The sequence below is a fragment of the Malaya genurostris genome, chromosome 2 (assembly GCF_030247185.1).
Source record: "Malaya genurostris strain Urasoe2022 chromosome 2, Malgen_1.1, whole genome shotgun sequence".
Classification (NCBI taxonomy): domain Eukaryota; kingdom Metazoa; phylum Arthropoda; class Insecta; order Diptera; family Culicidae; genus Malaya; species Malaya genurostris.
Window position 1 is genome coordinate 155,797,448 of NC_080571.1, and position 16,634 is coordinate 155,814,081.

General features: G+C 40.2%; 1 protein-coding gene across 4 annotated transcripts in view; it reads right to left on the reverse strand.

Moving 5' to 3' along the window:
- LOC131429748 (dynamin) overlaps positions 1–16,634 on the reverse strand; it is a 1,035,717-nt gene that overhangs the window by 455,533 nt on the left and 563,550 nt on the right. For all 4 annotated transcript variants that reach the window (XM_058594080.1, XM_058594078.1, XM_058594079.1 and 1 more), the window contains exons 8-9: positions 12,465–12,652; positions 12,294–12,410 (exon numbers count right to left, since the gene is read on the reverse strand). In XM_058594080.1, the coding sequence (XP_058450063.1) occupies positions 12,294–12,410; positions 12,465–12,652 (305 nt within the window). The remainder of the gene's footprint in view (positions 1–12,293; positions 12,411–12,464; positions 12,653–16,634) is intronic.

A 16,634-nucleotide genomic window follows, 5' to 3' on the forward strand; every position in this document is an offset into this window, starting at 1 on the left:
ATATGAACAAATATCACCATTGTTTGATGAAGACTCGTGCCAAACTCAAGAAGAGCTTGCCGAATCGTTGGGAGTGAGTCAGCAAGCCATTTCAAAACGTCTTAAGGCCCTGGGCATAATTCAGAAAGAAGGAAACTGTGTGAACAAGTTGAAATAGAAGGACATCGAGCGCCGTCTATTTGTATGTGAGCAACTGCTTCAAAGACAAAATCGTAACCGGTGATGAAAAGTGGGTTCGATACGATAATTCTAAACGCAGAAAATCATGGGGAAATAATAAATATATATATATATATATATATATATATATATATATATATATATATATATATATATATATATATATATATATATATATATATATATATATATATATATATATATATATATATATATATATACAAGAGCGGTAAAAATCAACGTGTGTTGTCGGTTACGTCACTTATACCATCATATCTCCGGAAACAGAAGTCGTAGTCATTTGATCTTCGAACTTCATCAATGGTCCAACAGTAGCTTTCAAACGAGCCTAAGTTTGTTAAAATCGATTCAGCCATCTTCGAGAAACTTGCACGGTAAAAAATAACGCGTTTTCTCGGTTACGTCACTTATACCATCATATCTCCGGAACCAAAACTCACAGCCATTTGATCTTCGAACTTGATTAATGGCCTAATAATATCTTTCAAACGGGTCTAGACATGTTAAAATCGGTTATGCCATCTCCGAGAAACTTGTGCGGTAAAAAAACAACACATTTTGTCGGTTACGTCACTTATACCATTATATCTCCGGAACCAGAAGTAACAGCCATTTGATCTTTGTACTTGATCAATGGCCCGACAGTAGCTATCAAACGAGCCTAAGTTTGCTAAAATTAGTTCAGCCATCTCTATGAAAATTGAGCGGTAAAAATTTCTTCGAAAAGTGTACACACACACATACACACACGCCTAATACCTTTTTATTGAGAAAGGCAAAAAGAAGAAAAAATAGGCCCAAGTTTGATTTTGTTTTGTTTATTATTTTCAACTTTTCTCATTAAACAAACTATAAAGGTTGTTTTATGGAATTGCTTATTTGAAAGCTAAGGAAAAGACGCATATTTCGTGTCGTGGACGAATTTTTGTATCTTCAATATATTTTACAGTATAGGGTATTGAAAAAAGGCTCTTTTTAAAACGCGAAACTTCAGAGAATCACACATACACACACATACACAAATTTTCCGATCTCAAAAATATTCGACCCGTTTTTTTTATTTCAATATAGTAAGTGGAATTTTCGAGATATGATATGAAAAAGTGTCTTTTAGGTGCTAAGAGGTTTAAACTTTGTTCCACATCGCTTTAATTTTTTTCCACATCGCTTTATCATCAACTGTGTAAAACTCCTACTACTGGAATAAGGCGAAAAATCACTTATCAAAAATATCGATATCTGCGTTAAAATGGACAGATTAAACAAGTCTATGATTTGTTGGATAGCTATTATTATTTTCTAAAGTTTGAGCGAATTCTATACCAATTTTTTATATTTATAAAATCATATAAGTCCAAACATCACTTTCGAGTCTGTCATTCGTTCCGTAACACGTATTTTTGGGCCATTCTGAGATTTTAAAGAGAAATTCATCGGGTTCTGTCATCTACAACAAACCAAAAGGCTTTACTGGTGCAGAACGATTTAATTCTAATATCACCGACATATAATCTAGAAACGTTCTCAGGAAACTGTGCAAGAACTTCTCGATAATTTGCCGACCATTTCCGCTTTAAGAATCCGGTGGAGATTAACATCTTAGATGTTTTTCGAGATGCAACTATTGCTTCCGCAAGGATATCAAATCCAAAGTTTTTTTACAACTGGGACAGCAAACGGAAAATTAGTTGCTTCGTCTACTGCTGACTGCTGCAGACAACGTGTCCTTAAATTGTAGCGGTTGTTGCCCATATGTAACGGTGGGGACACGTACAGGGTTCGCCATCTAACATTTTTTTAACTAGCGGTTATTTCGACATTGATAACCAAAATGTCACTTCTGATTTGACAGAAACTTAGTTTTATCCTTCCGCTGAACGAAAATGGTTGTGCTTGAGGAACGCATGAAAATAGTGCAGTTTTACTTTGAAAATCATGATAATGTTGCGGAATGTGTGCGAAAATTTTTGCCAAAAAATCAACTTCTCGGATGAGGCACATTTTCATCTCGGCGGCAAAATTGTCGCTTCTGGGGGACGGAAAACCCGCACGTTATCATGGAGAAGCCGATGCATCCTCAGAGAGTGACGGTTTGGTGCGGATTTTGGTCTGGCGGCATCATTGGGCCATTTTTCTTCGAAAATTATTCCCGTTACTTGAAGAGGAAGACTTGGACACCATTTGGTTCCAACAAGACAGCCTACGCTACGATCGATCGTCTGCGCACATTCTTCGAAAATCGAATTATCAGTTTAAATTCGGATGTCGTTTGGCTGCCTCGGAGCTGTGATTTGACGCCGTTAGATTATTATCTTAGGGGGGCTGTCAAAGATAAGTGTTATGTTGACAAGCCAGAGACAATTCAAGCCTTGAAGGACAACATTTGTGCAGCCATAGCTGAAATAAAGCTGCATACAATCGAAAATGTACTAAAAAACTGGACCGACCGTATGGCGTACTGCAAGGCCAGCCGAAGCAGCCATTTAAATGAAATTATATTCCACAATTAACCGGAAGGATTGTACGTTAATATGAAAAAATAAATTTTGAAATCAGATGAACCGTTTGTGTTTTATTGCATGTTTAAAAAAAAGTTACATGGTGGACCCTGTATTTGCAAAGCGGCACTGAAAGTGAATTGCGCCATAATACTCTTGGAAAGGTTGACCTTTTTCTGCAATCCAAATCTGGCGGTACATTTTCGTTATGTCAGATGGAACTGTTACAGTTTTGAACGGAAACGAAATCGTGACTATCATGTCATCTTGTACAGTTGCACCTTTCAATAACAAATCGTTAAGGCTGAAACCCGAAGTATAGACCAGACATAAGCCATCCAAAGATCGAATTATGTATTAGCGGGTTATCGTCAGGAATATAAACGTGACCATTTCGAATAGTTTCAAAGGCTATCTGAGCTCCAATCACGATATCGATCCAATCTTTCATGGCAAAGGAAGGTTCTGCGTGACGAATATTTCCCGAAATTAACCAATCATTGGGATGGACAGTCCATACTGGTAAATCGTTGGTAACATTTTCTATAACAATGAACTCGAGTGGAACACGGAAATTGTTGAAGCGAGATGCTATAGTAGCAACCGTTGAATAAGTAGCAACAGCTTTCTCCCCCAATACCTGCAATCTCAGTGTCTTACGAGCGTTGAATAGTTGATGGAATCTTTCAATCATTAGATTAGGTTGTGAATCACTATCCAATAAAGCTCGAGCAAGGGACGAATTTCCCTTGGAATCGAATATCTTGATTATAACAATGGCGAGAGACTTGAGTCAAGATGGGATAATCAAAACAAGCTGTCTGATAGTTCATCGTAATGAATGACAACATTGGAGCGCCGTTGCAGTACCAGACGTTGATGGAGTGTCGATAACCGGGTTATGTAACAAAAAATGGTGTATAACTCCATGCTCTATACACGCACTGTATTTGCTGCTTGCGAACGGGAGTTACCCAGAGAGACAGTTAGTACATAGACATCGACGTACGTTGAGATTTCGAATTGATCGCAGTAGTAGAGTCGATGTCCTTTCCCACAAACGGGGCAGGATTTCTTCTGATTAGAGATAATGGTAAGAGTTGCAATTTGTGAATACGTTATGTTATTTACTGTTCGATCAGCATGGAGGATTGCAAGTTCTAATATGTAATTTCGAAGAAATGCTATACGTTCATCGTACTTTGGCAACTTTTCTTATCAGTAAATCCCTTCCATTCACGAAATGTTGCCAAATCAAGACTATATGTAATTGTGGTGACGCTCTTAATGATTACACAGTAAAACGCATTCGAGCACCCCTTGCCGTTTGGCAATGAATAAGAAGAAGAACTGGAATTGCGCAGTTATAAATGAGAACACAAATAAACAAGTTAGAGAGTACGCCGCGCTCGTCTTTTATTTCTCGTCTCGCGGAACTTTCCCACATTGGTGACCCCGACGTGATTCATTTCATTCGATAACGTAATCGTCGCGACATAATAAAAATGCTCGAGGACAATAACGGAAACAATTCTCAACAAATAGCGGCACTCGCCGCCGGAGTCACGGTGAAGCTACCGAATTTCTGGAGACACGATCCCGTGATGTGGTTCGCCCAAGCGGAAGCACAGTTCGCCCTCGCTAATGTTGTCCGCGATCATACCAAGTTTTACCACATCATCGCGAAAATCGATCAAACCGTTATATGCCACGTAGCGGATTTGATCACAAATCCCCCCAAGGAAAACAAATACGAAGCGGTCAAAACGAGATTAATATCTCGCTTTCAAATTTCGGCACAGGCACGTTTGGAACGCCTTCTTGAAGCTTGCGAATTAGGTGATATGCGACCGACACATCTCCTAGCAAAAATGCAGGAACTGGCTGCCGGATTGAACGTCACGGACGATCTGCTGAAAATGTTTTCCTGCAACGAATGCCTTCGCACGTAAAAGCAATTCTCGCCATCAGCGATGGAACGATGGGGAAGCTCGCTGAAATGGCTGACAAAATGTTAAAAAACACCGGTTCGTCACATATCGTTGCAACTAGTAGCTGTTCGGAAGTCTCACCGATAGCTGATCTACAAGGTCAGATCGCAACGCTGACCGCGGAAATTCATCGACTTAAGTCAGAGCGCAGTAGTTCCCGGAGCCGGTCTACCTCAAGATCCAGTCGCAACGCTAACGACGACATCTGTTGGTTCCACAGGAAATTCGGTGGCCGAGCCACTAAATGCCGCGATCCTTGCAGATTCCATTCAAAAAACTAACGGCTCGTTCATTCGAAACGGCGGAAGTGAACGCTATGCCGGAAAGCCGCCGTATACTTCTTTACGATCGCACCTCAAAAACTAAATATTTAATCGACACTGGCTCCGATGTTTCCATCATTCCAGCCACCAGTAAGGACAGAAAACACGGTGCGGCTTCATTTAATTTACATGCAGCCAACGGGTCCAAAATCCACGTTTACGATAAACGTTTTATTACAACGGACTTGGGTTTAAGACGACGATTCAACTGGCTTTTCTTGGTTGCGGATGTAGGTGTACCGATAATCGGCGCAGATTTTCTTGCTGCTTTCGGGATTTTGGTAGACTTAAAAAACCGTCGTCTGATTGACGGCCTCACCAAGCTGACTTCCACTGGCGGATTAACCAACACATCGATTCACAGTGTTACAGTTGTCGCATCAGATCATCCTTTTCGCGAGCTACTTTCGGAATTCAGAGAAGTCACGCTACCAACATCAATCCAAACAACGGTTCAAAACGACGTCACCCACCATATTCAAACGAAAGGTCCACCGGTAGCAACCAAGTGTCGACGAATGGCACCTGATAAGGTGGATGCGGCTAAATCAGAGTTTCAGGTAATGATGAATCTGGGTATTTGTCGGCCCTCCAGCAGCTGTTGGGCAAGCCCCTTGCATTGCGTTCCCAAGAAAAATGGGAAATGGAGATTTGTAGGGGATTACCGGGCCTTAAATAAAATCACCGTACCAGACCGTTACCCCGTCCCTCACATCCACGATTTGTTAAACGATTTTCAGGGAAAATCCGTATTCACTACCATGGATCTCGAGCGAGCATATCATCAAATTCCGGTGGAGGAGGAAGACGTACCCAAAACCGCCGTCATAACACCCTTCGGATTGTACGAATTCATTCGTATGCAGTTCGGGCTCTGCAATGCGAGCCAGACGTTTCAGCGATTTATGCACAAGGTGTTCGGTGACATGACTTTCGTGATAGTGTTCGTAGATGACATCTGCATAGCATCACGTTCATTGGAGGAACATTACATGCATGTACGAGCGGTATTTGAAAGATTGAAATCCTTCGGTCTGGTTATAAATGTGGAGAAATGTAGGTTTGCTGAAAAATACGTTGACTTCCTTGGTTATGCGATAAGTGCGGAAGGAATTTCACCACTGGCAGAACGCGTAAAAGCGGTCACTCAGTTTGCAACTCCTTCCACCGTAAAAGAACTACGCCGATTTCTCGCACTCATTAATTGCTACAAAAGATTCATCCCGCGTGCCACGGATGTACAGCTAGAGTTGCACCAGTTAATTCCTGACAATAAAAAGAACGACAACCGGAAGCTGAAATGGTCGGATGAAGCAGAAAAAGCTTTTAATAAGTGCAAGCAAGCTCTAGCAGATGCGACCCTCCTACACTACCCGGACACATCGAAGCAAATGAGCTTGATGGTAGATGCATCCAATTCGGCAGCAGGAGCAGTACTTCAACAGTTCGACAAAAACAAGTGGGTTCCGCTCGGTTTCTATTCGGAAAAGTTTTCACCAGCACAGATGAAGTACTCAACGTTCGGGCGAGAACTAACCGCGATGAAGCAGGCAGTACAGTACTTTCGTCACATGTTGGAAGCTCGAAAATTCGTCATCTATACCGACCACAAACCGCTAACCCACGCTCTGTCGTCCAGCCCGAACAATCGTCTCCCGCACGAAGATCGATATTTGCGATTCATATCGCAGTTTACTAGTGACATTCGTCACATCAGTGGACAATCAAATACCGTAGCAGACGTTCTTTCTCGAACAGAGCCTATCTCTACACCGATGCCGATTAACTACGAAGGAATAGCGGTCGCCCAGGAAACTGATGATGAACTTAAAAGTCTACTACATTTTTCGACAGCGTTAAAGTTAATGCTACGCAAAACACCGCTAGCCACACGATCTCTGTACTGCGATACGTCGTACAGCACAGTAAGACCATACATACCACCTCAGTACAGACAATCAGTACTGCAGTACGTTCATGGAATAGTTCATCCCGGACTGCGAACTACTCGGCGACTAGTAACAGATCGTTTTGTGTGGAAAAATATGCATAAGGACATAAAGCTTTACGTCCAGACGTGCATACACTGTCAACGTTCTAAAGTTCAACGCCACACTAAAGCTCCCTTGGCAAATTTCCCCTTACCAGATAGTCGCTTTCGGTTCGTTCATGTAGACATCGTTGGCCCGCTTCCACCATCCAATGGTTATCGTTATTTGCTGACGATGGTTGACCGTTTCTCTCGTTGGCCTGTGGTGGCTCCTATGCATGACATGTTGGCCGAAACCGTTGCACGCGCTTTGTGTTCGATGTGGATATCACGATTCGGCGTACCCGAGACCATCACTACCGACCAAGGTAGGCAATTCGAGTCCGAACTCTTCAGAGAATTATCAAAAACAATGGGCGCACAGCATATTCGCACAACAGCGTATCACCCACAAGCGAATGGCTTAGTTGAACGATTTCACCGTACCCTTAAAGCTGCAATTATGGCCGTTGATGCAAAGCATTGGAACGACCAACTTCCTATGATAATGTTAGGATTGCGCGCAGCCTTTCGAACGGATTTCGGCTGCTCAGTATCAGAACTCGTCTATGGACAAGCATTGCGGCTACCCGGCGATTACTTCGAGGCGACAAGCCAACAGACTAATAGAAGTGAGTTTGCGGAAAAATTGCGAAATACAATGGGTAAGCTGAAAACAACACCTCCAAACCACCACGCTAAACCAACCATCTTTATGAGCCCTGAACTTTCAACGTGTACCCACGTTTTCGTCAGGATCGATGCAGTTAAGAAACCCTTGGTTCAACCGACCTTGAGGGACCCTTCAAGGTGATTCTACGACATGCAAAGTATATGGATGTTTTCATCAACTCCAAAGTTCAGCGAATCTCGATTGACCGAATCAAACCAGCGTTCATCTGCGACGAAGAAATTCCAAAACCAGCTCCGAAGACCAAAGTTACACAATCAGGACACAGGGTCAGGTTCCTGGTGTAACTGGGGGGGATTCTGTGGTGACGCTCTTAATGATTACACAGTAAAACGCATTCGAGCACCCCTTGCCGTTTGGCAATGAATAAGAAGAAGAACTGGAATTGCACAGTTATAAATGAGAACACGAATAAACAAGTTAGAAAGTACGTCGCGCTCGTCTTTTATTTCTCGTCTCGCGGAACTTTCCCACATAATCATATACACCAACAGTAAATTCCATCGTTTAATATCTTAGCCTAGTTTTTCCAAAATCCCTAAATTACTTTCAAAGTCACCTGCGAGGCTTGTCAGAGCTCTTATCCAATTTGAGCAACGCTTTTACATTATTCCTGATAAAAATGTTCGTGTTTTGGTATCGATCTTATATATCCTTGAACGAACGAAGTCTTGCTAAAAAACGACCTATTAGCGATAGAGTGCGAAATGTTTCTTAAATTCACTTTCCTTCCCCATCGAAATGAGGAACTTGCAAGGAAAACGAGTATCCAATTTTGCCAATGACACACGAAGACTTATCGGATTAACATAGCATAGTCGACGACTTTGAACTGAAGAACTACCGTTCTCAAAAACTATTAGTCATTCATTCTTTCAAAAGAACTAGTTCTTATGAACCGTTCGTGAACGAATTGCCCATCCCTAGTTCGAATACAGCCAAAAAACGTAATAGCGTTGCTCCACGCCAGCACTTTTTAAAAATATCTGCCGGCATTCCGTCAGGGTCTGGAGAAGTTGAGACCTTCATTCCTACAATTGCAGTCCGTGTTGAGTCTTTGCCAATATTAATGCAGTTCATTAGCTATTTGTTGCTGAATCAAGATTTCATTCTAGAAACCCGAGAGAACTTTCCCGCAAGCATCTGGCAGATTTCTTGTGTGTACGAACCAAATTTCATTGGCAAGGATTCAAAAGATGAAATTCTTTCATCTGCCCATTCACATATTTCCAGAAATACCTTGGATTACGTTTATTAATCCTTGATTTTAATTTGCGTTGTTCAAGTTGTTAGCATGGCAGCACTTAACTGTTTTCCTGTACAGCTAATTTATCTAATCGACCGTTTCGGTACAAAATAGTCGATAGCGTATCTCATTACAGTATAGAACGTCTGCATAGCAGCATTAACCTTATTAGTACTTGAGCAGGTTAAGCGGTGGACTAGATTGATTCTGCGATGTGTATCAACGCCTGAATCGCTTAAAGCTGAGCCGTACTTGCCATTAGAGATGGTTTGTAAGACCCCTTCCACGCTCTCACTCATAGAACCAAAACGACTGGTGACCGCTGGCAGCAATGGCTCGACTGCGGGGAACGTAGCAGGAGCTTCCATGGGGCGAACAACGGTGCATCTCGGTATCCGATCCCGAACGAGAGAAGGACATATAAAAGTGAGAAAGCATAAATATCATTTTCCCGTGCCATTCCAGTGTGGATGTGGGTATTCATCACATTTGCAGGGCAGTGTTCTCATCCAACGGAACGGACCAGATACTGCTTCATCCGTAACAGTGCTGCATCCATTTTCGTCGAAAGTTTGTGGGGAAATATCAATTGTTGTCCTCGAAATGACGTAATAAAACACCTTGAGGCCAGGTGCCAGGATAAAGAGCCACTTCCAGAAATTTTAGCCTTACCCCAACTTTGAAGGAGACAAAGTTCATACTATTGACGTCGACACCTTCTTTCACCAATGGATGACCGTGACTGTAAGTCATCTCTTGTTAGCTGCAAGACCATGTCCTTGCTAACGTTGGGGTGAAAACGTGATAAAAAATCAATACGAGGAGCCGAGCCTTCTGGTAACAATCGGATAGCCGGACCCCGAGTTTCTCTGGACAGGTTAATCTAAATAGCAGCGTGACACTCTCCTGGTCATCAAACGACACCACCTTGATCACCACACCGGTGTGCAACTCTTAACACCTTGAGAACAACCGATGGTTGCAACATTGATCAGGCACCAGAACCATTTTCCTACTGGTATCATTCATTATTCTCCTCAACTTCTTGGTGCGTCTTTAATGGGCCCCAGCGTTCATCACACTGCGATTCATCGATTATGCGGAATAGTTTAATAAAAGAAATAAAGTTTTGATATTTAATTTAAACCTTTCTCTATATTTGGTTACGTGTGCTAAGTAATAATTACAATTTGACCACGTCGTCAATTTCGATGCCTCACCTGGATTCGTCCATGATTTCTTGAATTTACAGTTCTGCAAAAACTATTTTCGTCGCCGATAACAATGCGGTTTGTCTCCGGTCAGTTCATGCGGCACCCACTTGTATATTTCTAAATTTTTCACATGGATTGTAAACGTTTGCTGTAAAACTCCAGGCGATTCTGCAAATATTGTTTCTCACACCGACATCTTTGATGCACGATTTAAGTTGAATTGAATTGAATTGAAGAACTTTTTTTTAAGATGTTAGCTCAATTTCGACTGTCAATAAAACGAACTGAAGTGACACCTACGCAATAGGTGTAGAATAGCAAAATAGAAATGTCAAACATAAAAAACCTGTTTTAATCCAGCTAGTGGTGTAATGATGATAATTGGAGAAGATTTTAGGTCGATTTAGAAATTTTTTTACGGTTTTCGCCGTTTTCAGTGATGGTACAAAATTTTTAACACACTTTACCCTATATTTTCGGATCCGAAAGTCGGATTCGTATGAAATTTTAGAATTCCGTATGGGACTACAGGACCATTCATTTGAACTTGAAGAGCTTTTATATGAATCTAAGTTTGTAAAAATCGGTTCAGCCATCTCCGAAAAAAGTTGGTGCACTTATTTTTATCATTTTTTGCACATTTTACCCCACATTTTTTGTATGAGAACGCAGGACCTTTCCTTTGAAAATCGGTCCAGCCATCTCCGAGAAAAAAAAACGTTACACACACACACACACAAACAGACATTTTGCGTACTCGACGAACTGAGTCGAACGGTATATGAAACTCGGCCCTCCGGGCCTCGGTTTAAAAGTCGGTTTTCACAGTGATTGCATAACCTTTCTGTATGAGAAAGGCAAAACACAAATACAGTGAAACGTTCAAGTGTTCAAAAGAGATACACGGATATAAAAATATGTGTCAGATTATGAAGATTAGACCTCATCAGAAACGAATCAATTTACAAGCTTAGTAGCTCCACCAAAAAAGACAATATTTTTCATAGATTTCATTTTTGTATTTTTTAATTTGTCTTAAATTTTGCATAAATCGCTATAAAATAAAATAAATTTCATGTAACTCCACTACAAAATCTTTAGCATAAGTATTCTTATAAAGACTATGCTTCACCAGTTTATTTTTTTAACTTTAGTGTTACTTTTGAGAAGGACCTGAGCAAAAAATTGTCAAAAAAGCTATATCTCATCAAAGCTTTGTTTGATTGATTTGGCTTTTTCGGCAATGTTTTTAGTAAGTATTGGGACCATATGAAGAAGGTATACACTGTAAAAAAGTAGTTTTATTTTAATCTGAATAATAAAACATAAAAATCCATTTTCACTAAAAAGTTCACAGACTACAAACAAAAGCAATATTTTCCTACTGCTCAAGTCAGAAAACAATAGAAAATATTGGAACAATTTTCAGAAAATAAATCATATTTAATAAACTATAACTTTTCGGTTCATTACTTCTCCATTTCTAGCTATAGTGCAATAGCTATTCAACTGATGAGATGTCAATTCCAACATATCGAAAAATTTAAAAAAAAATCCAAAACACTTTTTTGAGAAAAATGATTTTTAGGTTTTTTAGAACAAAATAAAACCACAGCATGTCTCTTTTCACAGTGTATACTATCTCCATGTAGTCTTAATAGTTACCTAAAACATTGAAACATCAAATCAAAACTATCGCTAGAGTAAGAATGCCAAACTGATGATACAAATAGTCCTTTTCGGTCATGAAGGATACTTATGCAAAATTTGAGCCAAATCAAAAACTAAATCGACCTTGGATTTCATACGAAATGGCTCCCATGAAAAAATCCGTCGAAACCAAGAGCTACGAGCGAAACATCCTTCTGTCGAGATTTTGCTAAAAGTAAAAATTTCACCTCATGTCTTATTCATTGATAATCGGTCTAGCAGTATTTATCAAACTCTAGCCAGATATTTCAAAATACTGTTTCAATGAAGATAGGAAACCATAGAGCATGCGATTTTGAGAATCGCAACGGTTTAATTATGAGCAGCCGAACCAAACAGTTAAGATTTTTTTTTGTCATATGTTACGAATAAGAGGAAAATTATACTTACATCTTCGCCATTAGCTGGAGTATCTTTCTCTGGGTAAACACCAGCTCGAAGAAACGAAGCCTTCCAAGAGTCAACATCATCTGTGCTTTCGCATGATAGCTCCAATTGCTTATAGTCCTGTTGAAAATATTGGTTGCCAGTGTTTGTAGAAAAAATATTTACATACATTACCTTATATATATTACGTCCATCTGGATTGAATAGAGCAAATGTATGGCGCCTTGACATGAACCCCTGCTCTATATCTCTTAATTTTAATCCATCCAGCGGAAGCATGTATTTTTTTTCCTTTTCGTCCTCGTCTTTGTACCAAGATATACTTTCAGATGTAAGAACAAACCAATATGGTCGAGAGCCACCTAGAAAAAGCAACCACTTTAACTTATATAAAAACACGATATTTCTCAAAAATATTCAAAATGTAAAATACGATTCCATTTTGTGATAACCCATGAACCACCTTGAGCTTGATTTTTGGTGTGAATACGTGTTATTTTACCATGATCCTTTGAACCAATTGGGAGAGAAGAGAATTTTTGATCGCTAATATCCAAGTGTTTGCCCGCTCACGACCGCTTCTGATGAAAAATGAAGACTTTTCACCATCGCAGAATATTGAGTTACTGTTGCTGTGATTGAGTTGCTGGCCTCTCAGGCAAACAGTGTAGCCTTTCAGGGCAACCGCAGAATACTGGTATCTGTTACTATACGAACGCGCTACAAAGCGGCCTTTTTCAGCTTTCACGATATTCACTTTCTTTTATCTTAACAGAGCATATTCTTCCACACGTACATTACTCACATATATCGAGATAGCACTCTACAATTTTACACTATTAAAGAAGATTCGTTGAACTCAAATTAGTCAAGTTGATGCTTCCATTGAAGACTTGTACAACTACAAACTGATAAAATTATGTCGACAAACAACCGATACACTTATGAACGGTCACTAGACAGATCAGGGTCATTTCGCCGAAAGCCGTTTCGTCGAAAACCATTTCGCCGAATGACATTTTGCCGAATGAGCCATTTCGCCGAATGCTATTTCGCCGAAAGTCATTTCGCCGTAAGAGTCATTTCGCCGAATCCTGTAATCGTCTTAAAATCGTAATTGGAATTGTATTAAAATAAAGACAAATGAAAGATTATAGCGTCAACACCCGTTTTGTTGACCTACAATTGTACTTCTTGAATGAAAATTGATTCTTGTACTCTTGAATGAAGATTGATTCATGACCCAAATTCCCAAGAAAACTTGTTGACTATTAGCTACTAAGCATCAAAGCAATTGCATAGGTGTATCTACCAGGAAAATGTATGAGGTATTTTCCGTATATTAAGTGAAAATGAAAAAAATATCTAATGCGGCTACGTCACATCGTTTTTGTTCATGTGCTAAACAAAACAAAGAAACCTAGTTATGAGTAGACCGGGCAAACGAGGCGGTTACAGGTTTGTATGCAAAAGGCCACCGCCAAAAGCGGAATCCGGGAACCGGTTTGTTTGTCCATCTACTGACAATTACTATCGATTGGAATAGTTTTGAGGGAAGTTTATAATTCTTTTACGGTTTCTACTTCGCCGCTTTTAGTGACGGTATAAATATTTTAACAATCTTCGCCCTGTAATTCCAAAGCAGGATGTCGGAGGGTGAAATTCAAGAATTCCATACATTCAGAACCACAAGACCTTTCATTTGAACCTAAGTTTGTGAAATCCGGTCAAGCCATCGCTGAGAAAAGTGAGTGAGACCCCTTTTGGAATATATAACAACTATTTCTGGTGCTTCTGGAATCGAAAATCGGGAATAAGGATACCCGAAATCGGTTTGTTTGGTTGTCTACTGAAAATGGCTAGTAGTTTCGAGACCAGCTAAGAAATTATTTTACGTTTTTTGGTTCACCGCATTAAGTGACGGTATCAAATGTTTAACAAAATTTATCCTATAATTCCGGAACCGGAAGTCGAATCCGAATGAAATTAGAAACCAGAAACCTAAGTTTGAGGGAAATCAATCACATCATCTCTGAGAAAATAATTTTAAATAGGAATTTTTACACTAATCACTATGTAATTCTGAAACCGGAAGGAGGATCGAAATAAAATTCAGGACATTTGTATGCGATAACTATACCTTTCATTTGAATCTAATTTGCATTAGAATATAATGCAGGAACTCTGTATAGGGCTACAAGACCTGAATCTATATTCATGAAAATCGACCATCTCCAATGAAAGTGAATGCAAAAAATGCTGCATACACGCACATACACACACATACACACACACACACACACACACACACACACACACACACACACACACACACACACACACACACACACACACACAAATACAGGCATTTTGTGTATTCGACAAGCTGAGTCAAATGGTGATTGCAGTGGTGATTTGCAGTGATTGCAAAACCTTTCTATATGAGAGAGGCAAAAGGAAAAGAATTTGTTTTTTTCTTTTCATGATTGCATAATTAAATTCCTGATATAGAATCATTCCTATCCTTATGTTGGTTCTAGCGTGCTCTGAAGAAGATTTACACACTGTCGTAAAAAACTACTTCTCGCTAGATAGTGTGGGAATTGCGGCACTCTCTAAGAAAATTTTGTCCGTAGTTGATCAGCGTGCGCTTGAGATTCTACAAACGAGTACGAAATTCGAAAACGGTCGTTACTCTACTGGCCTCCTGTGGAGATACGACGATGTACGTTTACCCAATAATAAATCTATGGCTCTTAAACGCCATAATTGTTTCATGAGGCGAATGTAACGCGAACCAAATCTATACCAAACATTGCAAAATACAATTGCGGACTACGAGCAAAAAGGTTATATCCAGAAGCTTTCACATGAAGAAAGACATTCAAAAGGAAATCGTGTCTGGTATCTACCAATCTTCCCGGAGATCAACCCAAACAAACCGGGGAAGAATTGTATGGGATGCTGCAGTCTCAGTAGGAGGTATATCTCTCAACTCCGTTCTACTTAAGGGACCAGATCAACTGACACCTCTGCCATCAGTTTTGTATTAATTCAGAGAACGTGCGGTAGCCATTTGCGGTGACATCGTAGAAATGTTTCACCAGGTTGGAGTGAATAATGATGATCGGCAAAGTCAACGCTTTCTTTTTCCAGCACAAGAAGGAGGAGAACCTGAAGAGTACGTTATGAAGGTCATGAAATTCGGAGCCTCTTGTTCGCCAAGCAGTGCTCAATTCATCGTAAACAAGAACGCCGACCGATTTGAAGAACAATTACCAGCCGCGGTAAAAGCTATTCGCTACAACCATTACGTCGACGATATGCTCGTAAGCGTTAATACGGAAGTGGAGGCCATCCAATTGGCGGATGATATTCGCTTTATTCACCAACAAGGAGGTTTCAAAATGAGGGGTTGGATCTCAAACTCATCAGCAGTTATGAAAGCGCTGAATAGTGGTGACGTTTCAGAAAAAAATCTGGATATTAGTGTAGAGCTAGCCTTTGAAAAGGTACTGGGCATGTGGTGGAACACTGAGTCCGACGATTTCTGCTTCAAATTATAAAAGAAAAAGCAAATCGACCTTCTCCTCAACGGAAAATGGCCAACTAAACGAGAGATTCTCAGTGTGCTTATGTCTATCTACGATCCCCTCGGATTAATGGGCAATTTTCTTATGCCGCTGAAGCTTTTATTGCAGGAAATCTGGCGTTCAGGCTTAAACTGGGATGAGCCAATTTTAGAGCGACACCTGCAAAAGTGGAAAACATGGTTAGATTATCTGCCACAAGCCAGTGCGGTACAAATTCCTAGGTGTTATTTCGCAAAATTGACCGAATCTGTGGTTGAAGTCGAACTACATACCTTTGTAGATGCTAGCGAGCAAGGTTTTTGTGTCGTGTCCTATTTTCGATTTGAACAAGATGATCTCGTTGAGTGTGCCCTAATTGGTGCTAAAACTAGAGTCGCGCCACTAGGTGTTTCACTACAAACGGGCCCAGGAAGACTTTTACGCAGATGAGTTGGTCTTATTAAAAACTACCAAACCCATAACAGGTAAAGTAGTAACTAACTAAGAAAAGTTCTTTATATAAAGTAAGTCCATGGATTGACGAGAATTGTGTCATGCGTATTCACGGTCGTATTGACGCATGTGACTTCGCTGATAGTTTCACCAAATACCCTATTGTGTTACCTCGTTCATGATATTCATGAAAAGTATCACCATCAGTGTAATGAAACATTCGTCAATGAGGCAAACAAGGTATTCTACGCTTCCAGACTCCGCGTAGAATGCAAGAAGATCCGTTCGAATTGTCAGCGATGTAAGATACGATGAGCTC